The sequence below is a fragment of the Alosa sapidissima genome, chromosome 1, assembly GCF_018492685.1.
Source record: "Alosa sapidissima isolate fAloSap1 chromosome 1, fAloSap1.pri, whole genome shotgun sequence".
Lineage (NCBI taxonomy): Eukaryota > Metazoa > Chordata > Actinopteri > Clupeiformes > Clupeidae > Alosa > Alosa sapidissima.
Genome location: NC_055957.1, coordinates 43413089 through 43432049, shown reverse-complemented (window position 1 = coordinate 43432049; position 18961 = coordinate 43413089). Strand labels below are relative to the sequence as shown.

The 18961-nt window shown below is 42.2% G+C and overlaps 2 protein-coding genes and 1 long non-coding RNA gene across 13 annotated transcripts in view; 1 reads left to right on the top strand and 2 right to left on the bottom strand.

Annotated features, from left to right (window-relative positions):
* Nucleotides 1-13960, bottom strand: part of eps15l1b (epidermal growth factor receptor pathway substrate 15-like 1b) — a 104705-nt gene extending 90745 nt beyond the window's left edge. For 4 of the 11 annotated variants that reach the window (XR_006032488.1, XM_042095839.1, XM_042095828.1 and 1 more), the window contains exons 1-16: nt 13372-13690; nt 13123-13164; nt 12901-12990; nt 12627-12674; nt 11834-11929; nt 9981-10049; nt 9593-9718; nt 9353-9412; nt 8538-8825; nt 4945-5102; nt 4163-4319; nt 2934-2996; nt 1768-1859; nt 1383-1455; nt 418-579; nt 1-198 (exon numbers count right to left, since the gene is read on the bottom strand). Coding sequence is in view for 9 of the 11 variants with exons in the window: in XM_042095839.1 (XP_041951773.1) it covers nt 1-198; nt 418-579; nt 1383-1455; nt 1768-1859; nt 2934-2996; nt 4163-4319; nt 4945-5102; nt 8538-8825; nt 9353-9412; nt 9593-9718; nt 9981-10049; nt 11834-11929; nt 12627-12674; nt 12901-12990; nt 13123-13164; nt 13372-13461 (1812 nt within the window). In the remaining 2 variants the exon portion in view is untranslated. Of the gene's footprint in view, nt 199-417; nt 580-1382; nt 1456-1767; nt 1860-2933; nt 2997-4162; nt 4320-4944; nt 5103-8537; nt 8826-9352; nt 9413-9592; nt 9719-9980; nt 10050-11833; nt 11930-12626; nt 12675-12900; nt 12991-13122; nt 13165-13371; nt 13696-13874 lie in introns of those variants that run through there. The other 7 variants (XR_006032486.1, XM_042095803.1, XM_042095855.1 and 4 more) reach the window with 5 other exon arrangements.
* On the top strand, nt 10686-16524 carry LOC121712572. The gene is made up of 3 exons (XR_006032635.1): nt 10686-10806; nt 12203-12205; nt 16514-16524. It is a non-coding gene; the product is annotated as an uncharacterized LOC121712572 (long non-coding RNA).
* calr3b (calreticulin 3b) lies at nt 14273-18929 on the bottom strand. Its single transcript, XM_042096323.1, has 9 exons — nt 18749-18929; nt 17791-17892; nt 17493-17696; nt 17173-17267; nt 16855-17064; nt 16615-16728; nt 15919-16062; nt 15724-15816; nt 14273-15594 (listed from the first exon to the last, which is right to left on the bottom strand). The coding sequence occupies exons 1-9, from the start codon at nt 18837-18839 to the stop codon at nt 15391-15393; spliced, it is 1257 nt and encodes a 418-aa protein (XP_041952257.1). The 5' UTR covers nt 18840-18929; the 3' UTR covers nt 14273-15390.
* Between the last annotated feature and the right edge of the window lie 32 nt (nt 18930-18961).

Below are 18961 nucleotides of genomic sequence, written 5' to 3'. Positions count from 1 at the left end.
CTCCTCCATCTCGTCCTGAGAGCTCTTGAGCAGATTGAGGATGCTCTGCAGCTTGGCCTGCCCAGCGCGGATGCTCTCCTCCAGCTGCTCCTCCTCCTGCTCCAGGCAGTATAGGTCTGTACGCGTGCGGCTCAGCTCCTTCTCCTGCCCCTGCACCTCCTGCTCCTGGGAGCTGATCTCCAGCTGCAGGGACACGACCTACACATGCACGTCCACCCACACACATATGTGTGTATAAGTATCTCCATTAAAAATGTAGCATATTTATGGTATGAATAGGAATTTTTTAGTGTAAGCGACTACCAAAAAAAGCAAAATGGTACTGCATTGTGTTAGTATGGACAAAAAGGAAAAACTGTGTGTGTGTGTGTGTGTATGTGTGTGTGTGTGTGTGTGTGTGTGTGTCTGACTGCTGACCTTCTGGCTCTCGTTCTGGTACTTGCTCTTGGCGTCGTTGATCTTGTCCTCCAGCTTGGCCCTCTGCTGGTCCATCTCCTGCAGCCGGTCCTGAGCCACATGCCGCTGGGCCTCCAGGTCCTGCACACCACTGCTCTCCTGCTCCAGCTCCCCCTGCATGTCCTGGACACACACACACACACAGCTCACTGACCACACTGGAGCCCACACAACAGGAGAACGCACAACACGAGAAGACACAACAGGAGAAGACACAACAGGAGAAGACACGACACGAGAAGACACGACACGAGAACACACGACACGAGAACACATCTTCACACTTCAGTCTGGCTGGCTAATTTTTTTAGGAGGGTGATTGACAGGAAATGAACGGGAGAGCGAATGTGTAGAATAATGTAGAATTGGGAAAAGTCCACAGGTCAAAAATCAAACCTGGGTCCCCGTGGGCACTTCAATCTGAATGTGGCATGTTGGATGCTGCCGCTTGCGACATAATTACACTTTCCCCTAATTGGCCTACAATAAGAAAAGTCCTACAAATTCAACTTTATTGATGTTTACATTAGCATTAGCAATAAACATCGTCAGCTTAGCACAAGGCCTTAACTCCTAAACTTGGCCAGGAAGAACTCCTCTTCAACAGGAGGCACCCTTCACCAGAACCCAGCTCAGAGGGGACTCAGGGGGTAAGTGTATCATCTAGTCAGCTGTGTCTGCAGTCATCCACAGTGCACAGACTTCCCCATGTATATAGAGCTGGATAACCAGCTGAGGCGGCCAGGTCAGATGCTAAACACACCACTGTTCTGCTCACCTTAGGGGGGTTTCCAGGAAAGCGTTGATGAATAACTGCCATCATTAGAGGACAGCCAGACTATCATTTTGGATCTTCCGCTCAACAATTACCACTATGGCTACGTGCTTTTGAAAATAAATAAATAAATAGGGTCTCCAGGTCTCACCTGAAGTTCACTGTTCTTGTGTCTTAAAGTCTGCTCCATCTCCCTGATCTCCTGCTCCAGCGTGACCTTCTCCCTGTGACGACAACAAACTCTTATAACAAATGACAGCAAACCTCAAGTCCAGTGGCCTGGAGCCAAGATGAAACGAGCTTTAGTCACAGCACAAAGGCTCTCATTCTCAAAGCTGAAGGGGAGAGAAAGCCAAATGGCAAATCCCAAAACTCCCATAGCAACATTTATGAACAAAAAACACATACACTTATGCCCTTTTCGCCAAAATAAAGACAGAGGCGAGAAGTTTAAAGCGATAAGTCCAATCTAGTGGTGGTTGGGACTATACAGCCCACTCTGCAACCCCCCCCCCCCCACACACACACACACACACCTCTGCAGTTGATTGATCTCCTGGATGATGTCATCCAGCTCTTTGGTTCCAGTGAGCTCCAGAGGCACCACTGAGCTGCTACTGACAGTGTCCTGCGGGCGAGAGACACAGAGTCAGACTGGGAGAGAGAGGGTGAGAGTGAGTGAGAGTGAGTGAGAGAGAGAGAGACAGAGAGAGTGAGAGAGACAGGGTAAGATATGTATTTCAGCAGACGGGTTAGTAAATGTACCAAATAGAAACACACACATACAAATGCACACATACACACTGACTGCACCTGTGGTAAGGCAGAGAGTGTATCTGCGGCAAAGTAGCTCACTGAGGTCTAACCACAGCGTTCACACATGGCACAGTTCACAGCACACATTGCTCTCTCTCGCTCACTCTCTCTGATATGGGTGAGATGCATATGAAATCTAAAATATTACTTCCAGTTCCAGTAAAATGGGAAGCACTCTGAAACATCAGATATAAGGGGTGTAAAGGTACAGCTATACTTATCAAACCATTTAGGTACAGGACGTTAAGGTCAATACAGATGTGTACTGAATACAGTCTTAAACAGTAATCAACAGCAGGCTTTTTTGTATGTGGACCATGTCTCAAATTAGAGTTCCCACACATATTAAGAGGACAATATATCTGACTGGTTCATTAACGCCAAATGTGTTGAGCATCAGCAATATTGTCAGTGAATGTTATGCCAGAGTACTTACGGGCTTACTGTACCAAAAATTAACCAAACCATGACTATCACTAAGGTATGTATCGAATTGTGAATTTTGTTTGCCGTTACACCCCCATCAGATATAGCGTTATTAGCATAGCTTAGCATAAAAGAGAGGAAACATATGATATGGAGCCATAATGGAAAGATATCAAAAAGCTTTTGATATCAGAGAATAAAAACAATAAACAAAGACACAGCAGTCTTGAGGGTGAAAAGAATAGTGCAGACAGTAGAGGGCAGTATGTGCTCACATTGAGACAGATAAGACAGATGGAACTAGTGCAGGAGAGCTGTCAAACTGGTGCCAGAGATAAGGTGTATGTAATGCATTTCGTGGCTCGCCCACGGGCACAGAAACGGGTGACAATTATTGGTGTATTGGTGTATTCCATTCGCGGTTATTCTACTCTAGTCAACGCAACAGGACTTTACTCACACGGCGACTGTTTAACACAGCCCTTTGGGGTGTAAGAAGAGGAGCCGTAAAGCCATAGAAACCCTGCAGGAAAGAGGATCAAGGTGAAACGAGCACACACACAAACAATCACAGAGCCATGACAGAGGGAAAACACAGATAGGTGAACCACACACGGAAAAAGAGGAGAAATGTTCATTGGGATATATGAATGCATATTAGGCTACGTTTATACGGTGTCGATGAAAAGAGAAGACGCAGAAGTGGCGTCTCGTCATTTTTTTATTCGCGTTTAGACGAGCATTCTCAGGGAGAAATCTTTGTTTATATGAAGACGCAAGAGTAGGCCTATGTGATATTCGATTGGATATGCATTCCAGACTGCTTGGTGGTGGTGTGATAGAACCCCGGTACGTCACGCGCAGACATTCTAATTTGACAGTTTAGCCAGAGAGGTAATCAAGGATCTTTGGTTTAGCCGTTTAGACGGAGACACAACCCGGGTCGTCTTCAAAACTCTACACTCTGGAAGGAGTCTTCAGATTTGTGCGTCTTCAAGCCCCGATGGCGGGGTCGCCGTGTAAACGAAAGGCACTTATGATAAAATATTTTGTCGTCTTCCTTCGCAATCGTTCTCGTATAAACGGCCCCTCAGAATTAGCCACCCTTCTTCAAGGTAGAGCCAAAGTATGAAAATAAAACAGAGAGACAAGAGAAAATGTCCCTGTCAATTAACACATAAGGCCCCAAAAAGCAAAGACTCAAATCGGACCATATCAGCATGGGTTAGGCAAAGGTTGCCCTCCTGGAAAGTCAGGGAGAGGGAATTAAAAGCAGGTAGAATTTAGCTCCATGCAAACATGATTTGTTTTTTAACAGTGTGAAACTAGCTCAGATGGTTGGGAGGGTGTCAGATTGGCCACTCCTGCAATCAAAGAGTGCCATCTGAGTTGCTTCAAGTCAAGGCCTCATTTAAGACATTCTGAAGGATTGGGCATCATGAATGCTGTCTTTCAGTATGTTTTGTGTACAGAAATAACAAAGAGCTTTAAATGAACCATTCTGAGAACGTCAACTATCTGCCACTTAAATGCGCAGTTGCCAACACCTGATGGTAAACACGTTGATAGGAAGTTAGTGGATCTATGTGTGTGTGTATTTACATACATACATACATACATACATTTGGGTTTGTATCTGTGTTTGTTTTCAAAGTGTGTGTGTGTGTGTGTGTTGGATATATTACTCACAAGCCCTGATGTCCCCTTCTCTGATGGAGGGATCATGTCTAGGGTGAGGACTTGAGGGGGGTCGAGGCCTTTGGTGACCTTCTGCTGGATGAGGTACATGGCCAGAGAGAATTGCTCCCTGGACAGCTTGCCCTGCTGTTTGGTGTCGGCCAGAGACCTGAAACGAGTACAGGGCTTAAAGCAATAAAAATGTCTGTGCCTGAAGTTATCAGACATTTATGAGAACGTCATACTGTAGTCTCATTGCCTATTTTCAAATCTTAAGCATACCAGCTCACGCCTGAATTCAGGCACGGTGCCTGAATACTTTAAGCCCTGCGAGTAACAGAGGAGAGGAGAGGAGAGGAGAGGAGAGGAGAGAGGAGAGGAGGTGAACAACCAGCCAACAGGACAGAACAGACCTTTTTCTCCCAGACCAACAGCACAAGTGTGTGGGAATATTTGGAATGTATATATACATTCCAAAGGTATATTTTTTTTTTACTTTGTCTAAGGATGAGGGTTGTTTCAGAGAGTAGAGAGAGGGGAGAACAGCCCTGATAGTCTAGACTCTTAACAGCAGCTGAAAGGAAGGGTTTTGGAACTCATCATGTCTAAAACAAGTAACTGTCACTAAAAAAATAGTCATGATCCTTTTCTTCTAAGGATAATTACTGATATATGTGGGGTACCGCTTAGGCAAAAAAAGAGCAGAGTTTTTTTTTTTTTTTTACTTTTTACTGTTTTTGTTTTAATACATTTCATTCTGTCCTTTCAGATCTCTAACTCTTTCTTTCTCTTACCAGATGCGCGCGAGCATGTTCTGAGGCAGTCCTGAGTTCATGAAGATGTCCTTGACCTCAGCGCCCCCAACCAGCCCGTCCATGTCGGAGTCAGCTTTCGCAAAGATGTCATCATAGCGCCCTCTGTCGGCCAGTGGGACCACCCAGCTTACAGCAGGCTAGAAATCACACACACAAACACACACAGTCTAGGGTAGGTAGAAGAGGAAACACAACAAGAACCCGTTTTTCATTTATTCATCCATTCATTGGTATTTATTTATCGCGAAAGCACAGTTTAATCACACACCACATCCAAAAATAATACAGGTGCAGGATCGAAGATACGGTTTAAAGAAAAAGTGAAGATACGCACACTGTAGAGCTCCCATTTAAGTATTTTTTATTGGTAACGTTTCAAGCCCTTACGGCCCTTTCTCAGACTTCCTATTTATTTATTGTGCACATAGCTTGACTATGTACCGTAAGTTAACAAATAGTGCTGAGATCATTAATGCTAATTAATTCTGCTTCTGAAGAATGATCTGGTCAACCCTGCAATTCTTTGATGATCTGTGGTCGGTGGGTGAAACTGCTTTTGGACTCCTCTTTTACACCACTGGCTTTAACAGCTTTACTTTCTCTATTATTTTGTTATTCATTAGTCTTTCCATTCCAAGAGACACACAAGCTAAGGTGTGATGTATCCCTGGTTTCTTTGCACCAGAGGGCGAACGAGTGCGGGTGGTGCCGTCAAGGTGGTGAGCTGTGTCATATCCCCTTACTGACAACACAATCCTCAGCTCACCAAACTGGTTCTCAACCCAAAGGTCCAACTAATGAAGGCAAAACCTCCCATTACACTTTCATTCTTATTCACCCCAGAACTGGAAAATCCCACAGCAGCCTGTTTAGCATGTAATTAACCATCAGGAATGTTGTTCTACTTGGTTCAGTGAGTAAAAGTGGACACACAAGAGTGCATATGAAAAGCCAAAGTGCTATTGTTAACATGTTTTTTTTAACAGGGCAGATGAGGAAACAGATACAGACTTGTCAAGGAGAGAGGAATGCTGGGGAACCTGATCAGGGGACTGGCCGGCAACACATTTTTTAGGAGAAAAAAAATAGGCCTGACTGCCTGAGAGTAGCTCCTCAAAGCAAAATGAGAACAAGTAGGGAGAAGATTATGTGAAAGACACATTTATTTCGGGAGTATAAAGAAGGCACTGGATCAGAACAAGCTAAGCAGAACAACCCCACACTCTCAAAGAGGACCCATATATGTGTCTTGTGTTTACAGTACAAAGTCAAGGAAAAAGATTCAGCTGAGCATGTGTACCAGCAATATGTTAGGTCCTATCTGTCTACAACAGATAGCAGAAGATTTAATTTGTAATAGGTTATCCAAACACAATCCTATCACAGATGGACCAATACAGCATTCTGTGTGGGGTTCTCTACACTTTTAGGGCTTATTCTTGGTTCTAGGGAGGTTCTAGTATGCTGTATAAAACATTGACCCATCTTTTACAAACTAACTACAATACTTAACCATGACAGTTTATCGGAAACATTTAAAGCATTTCAAAATAATAATTAACGTCTACCTAAACATCAGTCTAAGAGCACAATATTTTACTGAATTTAAAAACAAAAAAATTCAGGCCTAAAATGTATATTATTATATTTGAGACTTTTTCGTTTAGACATTTTAAGCTCCTGTGGAATCCATGTTCTGAAGAAAATGTTATGCACGTCAGTGTGTTGATATGCAACAGACTTTGAGGAATAGGACTCTGTATCTTTAGTGAGTTCAGTAGACTAGAGCTCACTCACATGTGAGAGAGGTTGGTGGCTCCCGCTGTATTACCCCTGAGAGTTTAGAGTGCAAGGCTTCACTGTGTGTTAGTGCTGCCCTAAGCAAGTGAGTGACTTGTGTGTGTGTATGCGAGTGCATGTGTATCTTTGTGTTAACATGTATTCATAGCAGACTGTTGTGTTCAAGTGTGTTCATGGCTCTGTATATCTGTGTGTGTGTGTGTTAATGTGTGTGTGTGTGTGTGTGTGTGTGTGGGGGGGGGGGGGGGGGGGGGGGGGGGTTATTCTGTGAAGGCATAATACGGATAGGAAGAAAAGAGGCTCACCTGGGAGGTGTGGTTGTTCAGGTTTGTTTACCTCTGTGGGTTGGGACGGCTGCGGGCTGTGTGTGTGTGTGGTGTGTGTGTGTGTGTTTTTGTGATTTGTTTGTCACAGATGACTGTATACGTGTTATCAGCTTAGTGGACAGTGCCGGGTGTGTGTGTGTGTGTACGTGTGCTTTAGTGATTTGTTTGTCAGAGAAGACAGTATTTTTCCTCGTGAGAGTTGTAGTTACTGGACACTGATGGGTGTGTGTGGAGGCGTCTTTACTGAGCATCTACTGATCTGTCTGTCTTTCTCTAGATCGTTTGTTTGTCTGTATACCTGTGTGTGTGTGTGTGTGTGTGTGTGTGTGTGTGTGTGTGTATGTATGTATGTGTAATCACCTATGTGTGCCTGTCTGTCTATTCATGCGTGTGTGACAGGCTTGGAATTTCATAATTTTAGGGGCAAGGCCACTTGGCCTTCAGTTGGGCATATTTGGTGGGGGGCACAAAGGCCACACGTCAGGGCACCAAGGCCAAAGTTAAATATACAGGAGGCTGCATAAAAATGACAAAAGTTATATTTAGCCTATTCACAGCAGCAGACCTGCATGAAACAGTACCAAAACATGAAACATGACATATTACATAGAACTGTAAATCAGAGAACTGATTTTAATATTTACAGATATCTAGGCGATATTTGCAACATTTATTTTGTATTTGGCCTGCTATGAAATCATGTATTGAACAATTTAAACACATTGTGAAACCTAAAGCCCAAAGTTGGAGACATGCATGTAGACATTGCTGCAAATTTAAAACCGGATTACTCTGGAATGGCTTACTGTACAGAGGAATTCTTTACACCTTTGTGTTCGGTAAGGTCTGCTGTTTTTTCTGATATTTGGTTTGTCATGTGTTGAGGGAAAAGTTTGTATTCCACCGAGATGAATGGGTAGGGAGATGGGCGCAGAATGTAATATGATTAAATTAAAGTTACTTTTCTTGCAAACCGTTTACTAGCGGCTAACACTGTTTAAAAGCTGAGAAAAAGCTCTTCCGTGTGGTGTGATACATGTGATGTCTGTGTGATGAGTAGGCTACTTCGCGAGTAGTTCAGCAAAGAATGGGTGAATTTGGATGCACTTTCTTTCTTGCCATGCACTGTCACTTTCTCCACTGCGTAAAAGACTAAATTAATTTGCGCTGTTAATGCTAAGCTTAATTTGACTAGCCATAGGCTAAATAAAAATCGGTAGTCGGACGCAAAGCAGAATAACATTACATTTATTCATTTAGCAGACACTTTTATCTAACGTGACCTGGCAATTATAGATAGATAGATAGTGTGTGTATGCATATTCACACATCTGCATCCGTCTGTGGATCTGAGTGTCTGTGGATCTGAGTTTGTGTGAGTGTGTGTGTGTGTGTGTGTGTGTGTGTGTGTGTGTGTGTGTGTGTGTGTGTGTGTGTGTGTTCTACCTGAGGGGGCTGGCTGCTCTTAAAGGAGTGTTTCTGTGCCAGGCTCCCTGTGCCACCCAAAGCACTGCTGCTGCTGCTGATGCTGCTGCTACCCAGTGGGCTCTGCCTGCCCTGGGGGTCGGTGGTGGGGCGCAGGCCCAGACCCTTGAAGGGGCTGGCGGGCAGCACAGCCACCGAGCCTGGCAGCGACCCGGCGATCTTCTTCCGTTTGGACGGTGGGATGAGAGTGAGGGGAAGGGTGGCAGGCACCGGCTCTTTCTCCATGGCGCGGTGCACCAGGTGCATGGCCTAGAGAGAGAGAAAGACAGACAGAGACAAGAGAGAGAAAGAGGGGGGGGGGGGGGATAAACACAAAACGCATGGTGAGGAGTGGGCTAGTGTGTAATAGTACTCCTTGGCTAGCACTGCATTGTGATGTAGCCCACCATCTTATACACAGCACACACACAAACACCCACACATCACATCCACTGTGCAATGTGTAAACTAACACTGACCACTGACAGTTCCTTCTAAAAACACACAGATTCAAACCATTTCATTTTGGACAGGCTAGGCAGAGGGTAACACAGAGACAGGGGTACTTTTATTGGTGTAATTGTTATATAAATACATTTTTAAAGTTACATTTACATTTACAGTTGCTAGGTTACACCAGACTTTAGCTCAGAGTGATTTTTCGCTCTGCTGGTTGCTTATATTTCTACAAAATAATATTAATTGTTTTCTTTGGTAGAGACACTTAACGGTCTTGCAAGTGCTGGCTAAAACACATCCATGAGAAATGTGCTACAAGCTATAAGCTTCCAGCTCACCACTGTGAACTCCTCTTTGTCCAAATGTCCATCTTTGTCAACATCGCTGAGATCCCAAATCTGAATATATGACAAACACATATGATCACATATTTGTAAAAAGTGACTACTGTAATTATTAGTAACAATGCTACTACTACAGAAGCAACAGTCAATAGCATATACTAAACCATAACACTATCATTACAACTATTATCGTTAATTTGTATTATATGTGTGTTGAGTAAATCAGGGACTCACTCTGCCAAGCACATCCAGGGGGAGTTTGGAGTTGATGAGAACTGGCTTCACTTTGTCCCCTGAGAGAAGGCCCCCCACTGGGCCCAGGCTCTCGAAGATCCCATCAAATTTGGCTCGCTCATCAGACTAAGAGACAGAGACAGGATGAAAAGGAATACAGAACACAGAAAAGGGTATAAATGCGAAAGTCCTTGTTAAAACTAGTAAACAACAACCCACTGTCTTTAGTCTTCAATGTCAAATGACTGCCCTTCATTTTATTATTGCATATCCATCCTGTGTTACCAGATTGACAGCTGAAAGGGTTTTATTTTACATGTGTATCTGACTAATATATAACACTAACAGCATACTGTAGGAACTCCAACCCTGGCACACAGGGACTCACCCTCACGGCCCAGCTGGAGTCAGTGGACAGCAGAGAAGCTGAAATCAGGGAAGGACTGCCTGTGTCCCTCTGTCAAAACAGCAAATCCAGAGAAACAGCTAACAATTCCATACATGCATCTCCATTTAACACTGAGGACATGAAAAAGCCATCAAATGATCTACGCACTGGAACAAATTCAAGCACAGTGTGTTGGTATAAATACAGCATACCAAAGTGAGACACAAGATCCAGTCACAGAGAAGTACAATCAAGATATGCGTCTCTGACTTGACACAGAATTATCCAGAGTTTAAGTACACAACAGATCGTAGGCCAAAAGAAATAGACAATCATACAGTGACAGTGGCAGAGTCAGGAGACATGCAGTCTACTGTAATCAGTGACACAAATGGTGCTTGACGCAAAACAAGCAATTGCTTTACATTATCTATGTTTGGGAAATCAGTACAGATATCATACAGGGTCATGACAAACAGTAGGAGCATACTTTTAGTCAGTGCTCGAATTACGTGGGAGCCAGAGGGAGCCGAGCTCCCTTAGAGTGAGGACTGGCTCCCATGAATACAACAAAGTCAAAAATCTAAGGGGGTCTCTCATATCTGAAGGTGTCTGGCATTGTAATTTAATCTTAAACAACGCTCATTATCCATCCCTGTGCGATCTCTTACCATTAAAGACGTTAAATTAAAATATAGACTACACTCTTGAACGCAGCATGACAGCACTTCACCACCACACCACTAGACTATATGAGCAAACCGCATACGATCGATTTGACAGCAGCACTCACAAGTCCGAAGAAGTCACCCTGCTTGATGCGAGTGTTTTGTCTATTTACGTAGGTGTTCATTGGGCTAGCCTGGTTTGATATGTGCTGAAAAATTCCAGTTTGCTGTTGAACTTGCTTTACCTCTTCTATGTTTATTGACAATGCCATACATTATGGCCCCCTTCAATGATTGTGTGAATTGATAGCCATCCTCTGCCATTTAGCGTTCCGGAAGGTTCCCAGATATTTTAAAACACCTGTTAGCAATCTCTGATGGCGGAATATTCAATGGCTACCCGACAACATCTCAGTGCAAATTCCAAAATTGTTCGTCTATTTATTTCCACAGTTCAACATACGAGACGACCGAACACCCAGTGTGCCTACAGTAATGTGTACATTAGCCTATAGAACATAGTTTGGCTGCAATGGCTTTATTAATTTCAGCCAATTAGTGCATTTTCCCTGTGTATAAGTTAAAGACTAAATGCATTAGTGTGTTTGACACTGAGGATAGCCTATCTGAGACGGTGGTCTGGTTCAAATGAGTTACGTTGTGAAATTGAGAATGGCACTCCGACTACATCACTATTTCTTTGTATTGTGAAATTGAAATGAAATATGGACTATTGCAATCAATATGTTGAAATTAACTAAAAGGAATCAATTTCTATGAAAAATCTCTGTCTGTTGTGTGCGCCTGTCAAGTTATAGCCTAGGCCTATGCGCATACTGCGCAAAAGCGCCATTCGCGCCTATAATGTATCGCCTTTAGGCTATGGGCGGGATGTGGCAATATTTATGAGATTGAGAGACCCCCTTAAAGACAAAAAGATAATTCAAGCCCTGCTTTTAGTGTCAAAGTGGCCTACTAATGAGGAAATGTAGAGCATTAAACCACATATTGGAATATTGGACATAATGATCTATTCCACTTTCTCTCAGGTGTCAGCATGGGAAATCCAACTAGCTGTAGGATGATGCCAGTCTCACATTTATGAGATGCCCACTCAGCCCATTAAACCCATGAAGTCAAATGTGCGAGACAAAGGGAGATGGTAAGTGTGGTCTTGTTACTCACAAACTTTGGAGCAGGGACAGTGTGGTTTAGACTGTTAGGGCTGACATCATTACCACTCTGGGCAGAGGCCACCAATCTCAGGGCGACAAAAAAACCCTGAAAGGCACACAATAACAGCACCAGGTCAACAGTGACAATCAGAGGATATGGGGATTCATTTTCATGTTCATTTCCCTTACATGGATCATGACTGCAAAACTGGACTGAGTTCCAGTTAAGCCACACAATACAATCCGTTAAGCCAAAGTATACACTAAAACGTGTTAATCTTGTCCAGTTTATGTTTAATTTACATCACACAGTGATGATGTAAATACAGAGAAAAGTCAAATGCCAAATTCTTTAGTGTGTGCTTTCATCCTGTGTGAGGCTGTCCAGACAGATACACTCATAAGTACAGCCCAGATTTCATAACAGCACCCTCTTGTGCCTGTTTCTGAGTAATGTCTTCTGATTTCATCATTATGACAGGCAATTTCAAAGTGAAAGCTACTAATGATAAGCAAGCTCTATTAATGATGATAAAGCAGATAGAGAAGAAAGTTTAGCTTGTGAAAACATGCCAATGCCAAACCAACAACCAGCCTGGCACGGTAGCTGCACCCCTATTTAAGTAGGCTTTTCCTATTTAACTTAAACTTATACGTAAACATAAGTAAACATTAAACATAATGTTGAGCTGGCTCTGGGACTAAAAATGTATACTCGTAAATTAATGTATACTCTTCTGTATATGAATCTTTATTGAATATATGACAACAAACTACAAGATTTTGCCTCAGAAAAACTTTACCCGCTTGTCCAAGTAGCCCTTATGATCTGAGTCAGATAATTCCCAAATCTGAAAAAAAAAAAAAAATACAACATAATAAAAGGTGGATATGCCGTGCTGGTAAGACTGAATTATTTACACATCACTAATGAAATGTGCATATGACAAGCAGTCTCAAGAGCAAAAGTATCAGACTTTAAATGGTTATTAGTTTATTTTTGTATTGCTCATTAATGTTTCTGAGAGATGATGACTGAGCAAGGAAGAAAATGTATCCTCATTATGCTTGTCCTACCTTTCCCAAAGTGCTGTCTGAGAGGCCAGATTTTTTCAGGAACTGGGCAGCCTCTCCAGCCCCAACTTTACCAGTGTTTGCAGGATCCACCTAAGGCAACAGTGTAATTTTATAGATGTTTGTATGCCAGTGTTGTACATTACAAATGACCGGTACTCAAATTGAAATTCAAGTCAGTGCTAAATGATACCTTCGCCGTAAAGGCGAGATCAACACACTTACTTGTCTGTAGTAACTGTCATAAGCAGGGTTTCCATTTGATATCTGAAGGGTGGGGTACACCATAAACAATAATAAATACACACATGTAACATTCATTACATATTTTCTGCACTGCCAGCCAGCTAACAGCACACTAACGTACACTGAAAACCATTTTAACGTGGCCACTGTAAACATTGTGCAAGATAAAACGTTAATTCATTGCAGATTGTCTTAGTTTTAATTTAGTATTCAGGACCAGAGCTTCACCTTAATTTGAAGGATTTGTCTTTTTCCAGTTGAAATAACTTTATAGTTATCAAGGCTGATGTGAGAAGCAAGGTTGCTTAGCTTAGCCATCAACAAGCCAAAGGACTAATGAATTCATTAAAAATGAACATACAAAGACTATTCAAAGTTCACAAAACGCGTACGATTTCCCTCCCAGTTAACCAATTCGCAAAACTGTGTTGGTGTGTAACTATTTTATGTAATTGAAGCATTTTCTTCTTCCAAAACACTCAGATGTTGCTTCCAACTTGTCAGTGGAGCTTGCTATCTAGCCTATCAGTTTACACGAAAACATAGCCCGTCCCTGTACATTGAATACAATAGACAAGTTAACGTCACTATCAAACCTGTCACATTACGCCCTAAACGTCATAACATTTCTCTCACAAGACTACCATTAACCTTTACAGACTGCACTTGCTCCATGTCCCTTGTACTTTCTGTTGTTTGTTAAAAGGTGACCAAACTTATCGGTTTGTTACCTGGGATAGCGTCATGTGGGCCGCCATGTTTCCTCCTTCCCTTGATGCGTGCGCGCTCCCGAACATTGCGTGCTAGTTCTTCTTCCTGTCTATGGTCAAGAGCTGTGAGCTGACGTGGATTTTCTTTACTTCCAGTATTCATTCAGTTTGCGCCGAAATTCAAAGCACCAAACAAGATCTTTCTCAAAATCAGTTACTCAACGCTGTGTTCTTCTTAGCAATTGAATCATTCAGTGTCACAAAAAAGGTACTTCTTGAAATTCAGGAACTATAAGGTTTAACCTAACAACTACTCAAGTCGGACAAAACCTGTGACTTCATTGCACTGTCAAATATGTTGTAATATCTCGGGGTCAATGTTAAAAGGGCAATCATTTTACTGAATGGACCACAGTGGCTAATATTAACATCTTTTATTTCAACTTTGGCATCAATTATGACAGCAAAAGGACAATGTTGACAGAATTCAGAATGTGGATCACTGGACGAATGTGGAATGCACAAACTTGTGACAGTGACAATATAAAGGTGACCAATTCTCACACAAAACATTTTTATCAAGTAAAAAATATATAAATCCTCTCAGAGTTTAATTAGGCCAAGTTATCCACATCTGATATAATAGTCTACATGTACAAAAATGGGGTCACAGTTTGCAAAATTGTATGAAAAAGGCCTCCCACAGCACGTTAACTAACAGTTGGAACACATATAATCTCATTAGACACGATTCTGAGGGGTGTAGAAAAGCAGTTTGCTACAGCAAAACAAATAAAAGTCAGTGCCAAAAAATATGTAAATTCTCTACTGCATTTGAATTGCAATTGCAATGAAGAGATGTCTGTTCTTAACACAGGTGATGTTCAGTGACATTCAAGAGTTAAGCCAAACATCCTTGTGCAGTCCAAACTGATCAAAATGATACACATCTTCGCAATCAGAGTACAGAGTACCAGTGTGTGGTCTGGGAGATACAGCATCAAAACGGGAGTCTGATCAGGAACCATATGTGTTTTACTTAGTTTGGAAAATAAACCAAATTCAAATTAAAACCCAAACTTAAAAAAGGCACTATGAATAAAGTTGTGTGCACTTACTAAGACTAATAACATTCAAAATCTAGTCACTTGCAGCTTATTACATTGGATGTTACACCGTAGTTCTGAACTGGTTGGGGGGTATGATCTGTAAACCTGAAATTGTAAGTAACATGACATGAGCCGGGGAAGTGTATGTGTGTGCAAGTTTGTGGTTGACTGAATGGTTGGGGGAATTTATTTAAAAGAAAAAAAAATAAAATAATAATAATAATAATAAACTTCAATGAATAGATCTTAAATTATCACATCTGATATGAGCCACTCTTCCTCAGTCCCTGTACAAAATAAGTGTGACTGGTAGCAAGTCACATCCCACAATGGCACTACGCAAATCAGAAAAGTATGCGCTTGGGTTAGGTTTCTTGTAACCATGAGAGCGCAGGAGATGTGTGCCGGAGGAACGTCCTTCTGGTCACTCAGAGCTCGTCCTTCTCCTTCTTATTCTCGTCCGTTTCCGTGACATCAGGCTCCTCGGTGTCGTCCTCATCTTCATCTTCCTCTTCGGCATCTTCCTCTTCCTCGCCGTCTTCATCTCCATCTGTGTCCTGCTCCTTGTTCTTCTCCTCCTCCTCTTTCCTCTTCTTCTCCTCCTGCTCCTCCTTCATTGCCTTTTCTGGGCCCTGCAAGAGACAACCAAGTAAGATTTGAAATTAATGATGATGCCTTTCTTCCACATATTGTGGGGTTTATAACCTGAATGTCATTCTTATTATTGCATTCTTTGATTTTCGCGACATCTGATTCTGTACCTTTGTGACTCCCCATGTCTCTTTTGCAAAATCTTCAGCCTCCTTCACATTGTCTGTGATAAGGAAGTTGTCAAAAATGGTGCCGGACTTAACCTGGTAAAAAAAAAAAAAAAAAATTTAATACACAAACATTAATCTCCAAAGCACGACTGGAATACTTTATCAATCAGCTCATGCATCGTTGCCAGTGCCTACCTGCCACAGGTCCAGGCCTAGGACACCGATGCTGTCAAACTTGTAAATCTCGGCATCCTGAGTGTATTCAGGATTGGCGATTTCAGGGTGGACCCACGCCCCCTTGTAGTTGGGATTGTCGATCTGTTTGGGTTTCCATTCTCCCTGTAGACAAAGAAGTGATTAGGCTACATCCTCTTTAGCGTTAATTTTGTGCATCTTTTTAAGCCTTGCAGCAACAGACAATTCCATCAAAACCTACAGACAGAAAGGATGAACAGAGTCTGTCAAAACATGCTCCGATGATATTTTACAAGCTCATTTACCAACCTGTAATTAGGATGGGTAATAAAAGGGCACATTTTAGCAGATATCTAGCACCCTTCATGCTTATCTGTCACCCACGTGAATAATTGAATGATCTTTACACTGATTCAATCAGAGGGATAGTTTGAGTCTGTGTTCGACGTGACACTGCCTGTTCAAATTCGCCTGTTTTTTTAGCAGCCGTTTCAAAGTCAGAGATTGGCATATGGAGTTGGAAACAACCGTGTTTTTCAGGTTCACTGTAGATTTGCAGCCATGGACCAAATACTCCTTATTCAACAAAGCCAAGGTAAAATGCTTTTACATTCTATGTTCTACTTTAAGACAGGTCAATTTGATTGAGAGATGTGCAAAATCACACTTTACTCATATCTATAGTGAATCCCCTACCTTGTATTCAGGGTTGGGGATCATTGGGGGCTCCCACTCGCCGTCCATGTCTTCATCCCAGTCCTCTGGCTTCTTGGCATCGGGATCTGGGATGTTCTCAGCCTTGTCCCAGTCCTTTGAAAAGGAATTAATTTAAAGTTTAGTTTAAAGAAGGATACAAATCCTATTGCAAATAGGCATCTAAAAGTATTATAACACTGTGGTCACATGTGCTAACACATAAAGAGCAGAGCGGAATACCTCAGGCTTGGTGTCCTCAGCATCATCGATCTTGGGGCTATCATCCCAGTCTTCTGGTTTCTTGGCCTCTGGGTCCTTGATCATCTTAGGGGGGAGGAAATCCCAGTCCTCCTCCAGAGATCCCGACTCTACCTTCTCGTTATCGATCTTCACCTCATAGGTCTGGTCTGGGTTGAGGATCAACGTGTACACGTGTGTAAGTTCATCATCCTGCAACAAAGAGAAAGAAAGACATGCCAAAAGGTTAGTTCTGGCAACATGGCAACAACAGTGAGTAGTTCTTTGTGTCCTGGTTTACATCTGCTAAAACAGGCTTGCCTTGCACTTGACTTCCTTCTTGATGAGATGATTCTTTCCCTTGTAGTTGAAGATGACATGAACCTTCTTGGTGCTGTAGCCACAGATATCAGGCCCTGTAAAGAATCAACATGCCAACATCACACATCTCAATTCAAACAAATGTTGCCACTTCAGCACTCTTATGATTCCATTTGATTGTAAAATCATATTCATTTTATACAAAGCATTGATAAAATGGGCTTGAGGGTGATTCATTTAATCCTAGGCTAGCAGTACATCACTCCTGTCACTATGTGTGTGTCACACAGTTTGGGCAGAAGGATGTATACCACACTCACCAAACATGATGTAGTACTGGGAATCTCCATGCATGGCAGCCTGATCAAGGTCAGAGGGGAACACCTTCACATAACCACCACCACAGTCAATCTTCTGCTCATGCTTCACAGAGAACTGGATTACCAGGGTTTTGCCCTCATTACTGAAAGGCTCAAACCTGGCAGACATTGCATAGAAGCGGGCATCTTGGCTGGTCTGAAGGCCTAGAAAAGGAAAACATATGTTTTATGACTAAAATGTCAATTATGGCTCCTTTGGCCAAAACACAACAATAGAGAGAACAGTCACATAACACACCTTTGTCCTTCTCTGCGTCGCCATAGAAATTTCCAGCAGTGAGTTTGAACTGGCCATAGTCAGACTTATGCTCAGAGTTCACCCAGCGACTCTTCCATGCATCTATGTGGGAAAGAAATAGGAGATTGTCATTGTGATTCACATACATCAACACCTACAGAAGAGACTATAGTCACAAGACTGACCATGACCAAGATAACTTCATTAAGTCCCCATGAGTCTATGAATAAGCAGTCCAATAGAGCACTATTAGTTGTGTGTATTGAACACTGTACAAGATTCAGCTTGGAGGAAAAAAATGTAAGAAACACTCAACGTTAACCATACTCTTCTCATACACTTCCTGCTAAAATTCCAAAAATACATGGAGCTTCCTCCTTCCCGACCAAGGGCTTGCACACTCACAAGTTACTTTCGTTTCAAATACACATCATTCAGGTCATGTGACCACATAGGTCAGTTAACCATTTCGAAACGCTCTTAGTAATGATCACTACTAACTTTTATAGACATTTGTAACTGAAAACTAATTAGGTAGAATACCATGCTAAGCTGTCAACTGATTAACCAGAAGTTTTGGTAAATATGAATCAGTACGAGAATAGCATCTAGTCATTTAAAACAGCCATGTGCCTGTTATCCAGTTCAAATTAACGTAAGATGGCAAACGGTTAACAGTTGGTTGCTAAAATGAAACTTCAAGCGCTAACGTTATGATAAAACCACTAAAGTTAACGTTAGCTTGAACTTCGCTGATAGACAAGCATAGTATGGGCTGAAGGAGCTTATTTTCGTGAGGCCTAACTAGATGTTTGATCGTTTTAAATGTAATATTAGCACGAACACTTTGAGATGGGATTTACCTTTTAACTAACTTTAACGTTAAGAATAATCGTGTTGATGTTTGCTCCGCAAATGAAGTTACCACGTTATGTTAGCTAAGTTACATTGAACTTACCTCCATCCAGAAACTCCTCCTGGAAGAAGACGGTAGCATTTACTGATAATGCTACTACAGCAATCGTGCAGAAAACGACGGCAACCTTCATTTTTGTCTCTTCTCGAAATCTCTCGAAGCCCTTCTCTTGCAGTAATGCCAGTTTTCTACCCACCTTAGCCAAGTCTTCAGAGGGTTATTGGCAATTTCAGGGAAGCATGGGTGAACAGATGT

Coding starts and splice junctions, on each gene's coding strand:
- calr3b (XM_042096323.1), bottom strand. CDS start 18,839: ATGAAGGTTGCCGTCGTTTTCTGCACGATTGCTGTAGTAGCATTATCA. Junction 16,063..16,614: donor TCCCCAACCCTGAATACAAG/GTAGGGGATTCA, acceptor CTTTGTCTACAG/GGAGAATGGAAACCCAAACA. Junction 15,595..15,723: donor AGACATGGGGAGTCACAAAG/GTACAGAATCAG, acceptor TGTCTCTTGCAG/GGCCCAGAAAAGGCAATGAA.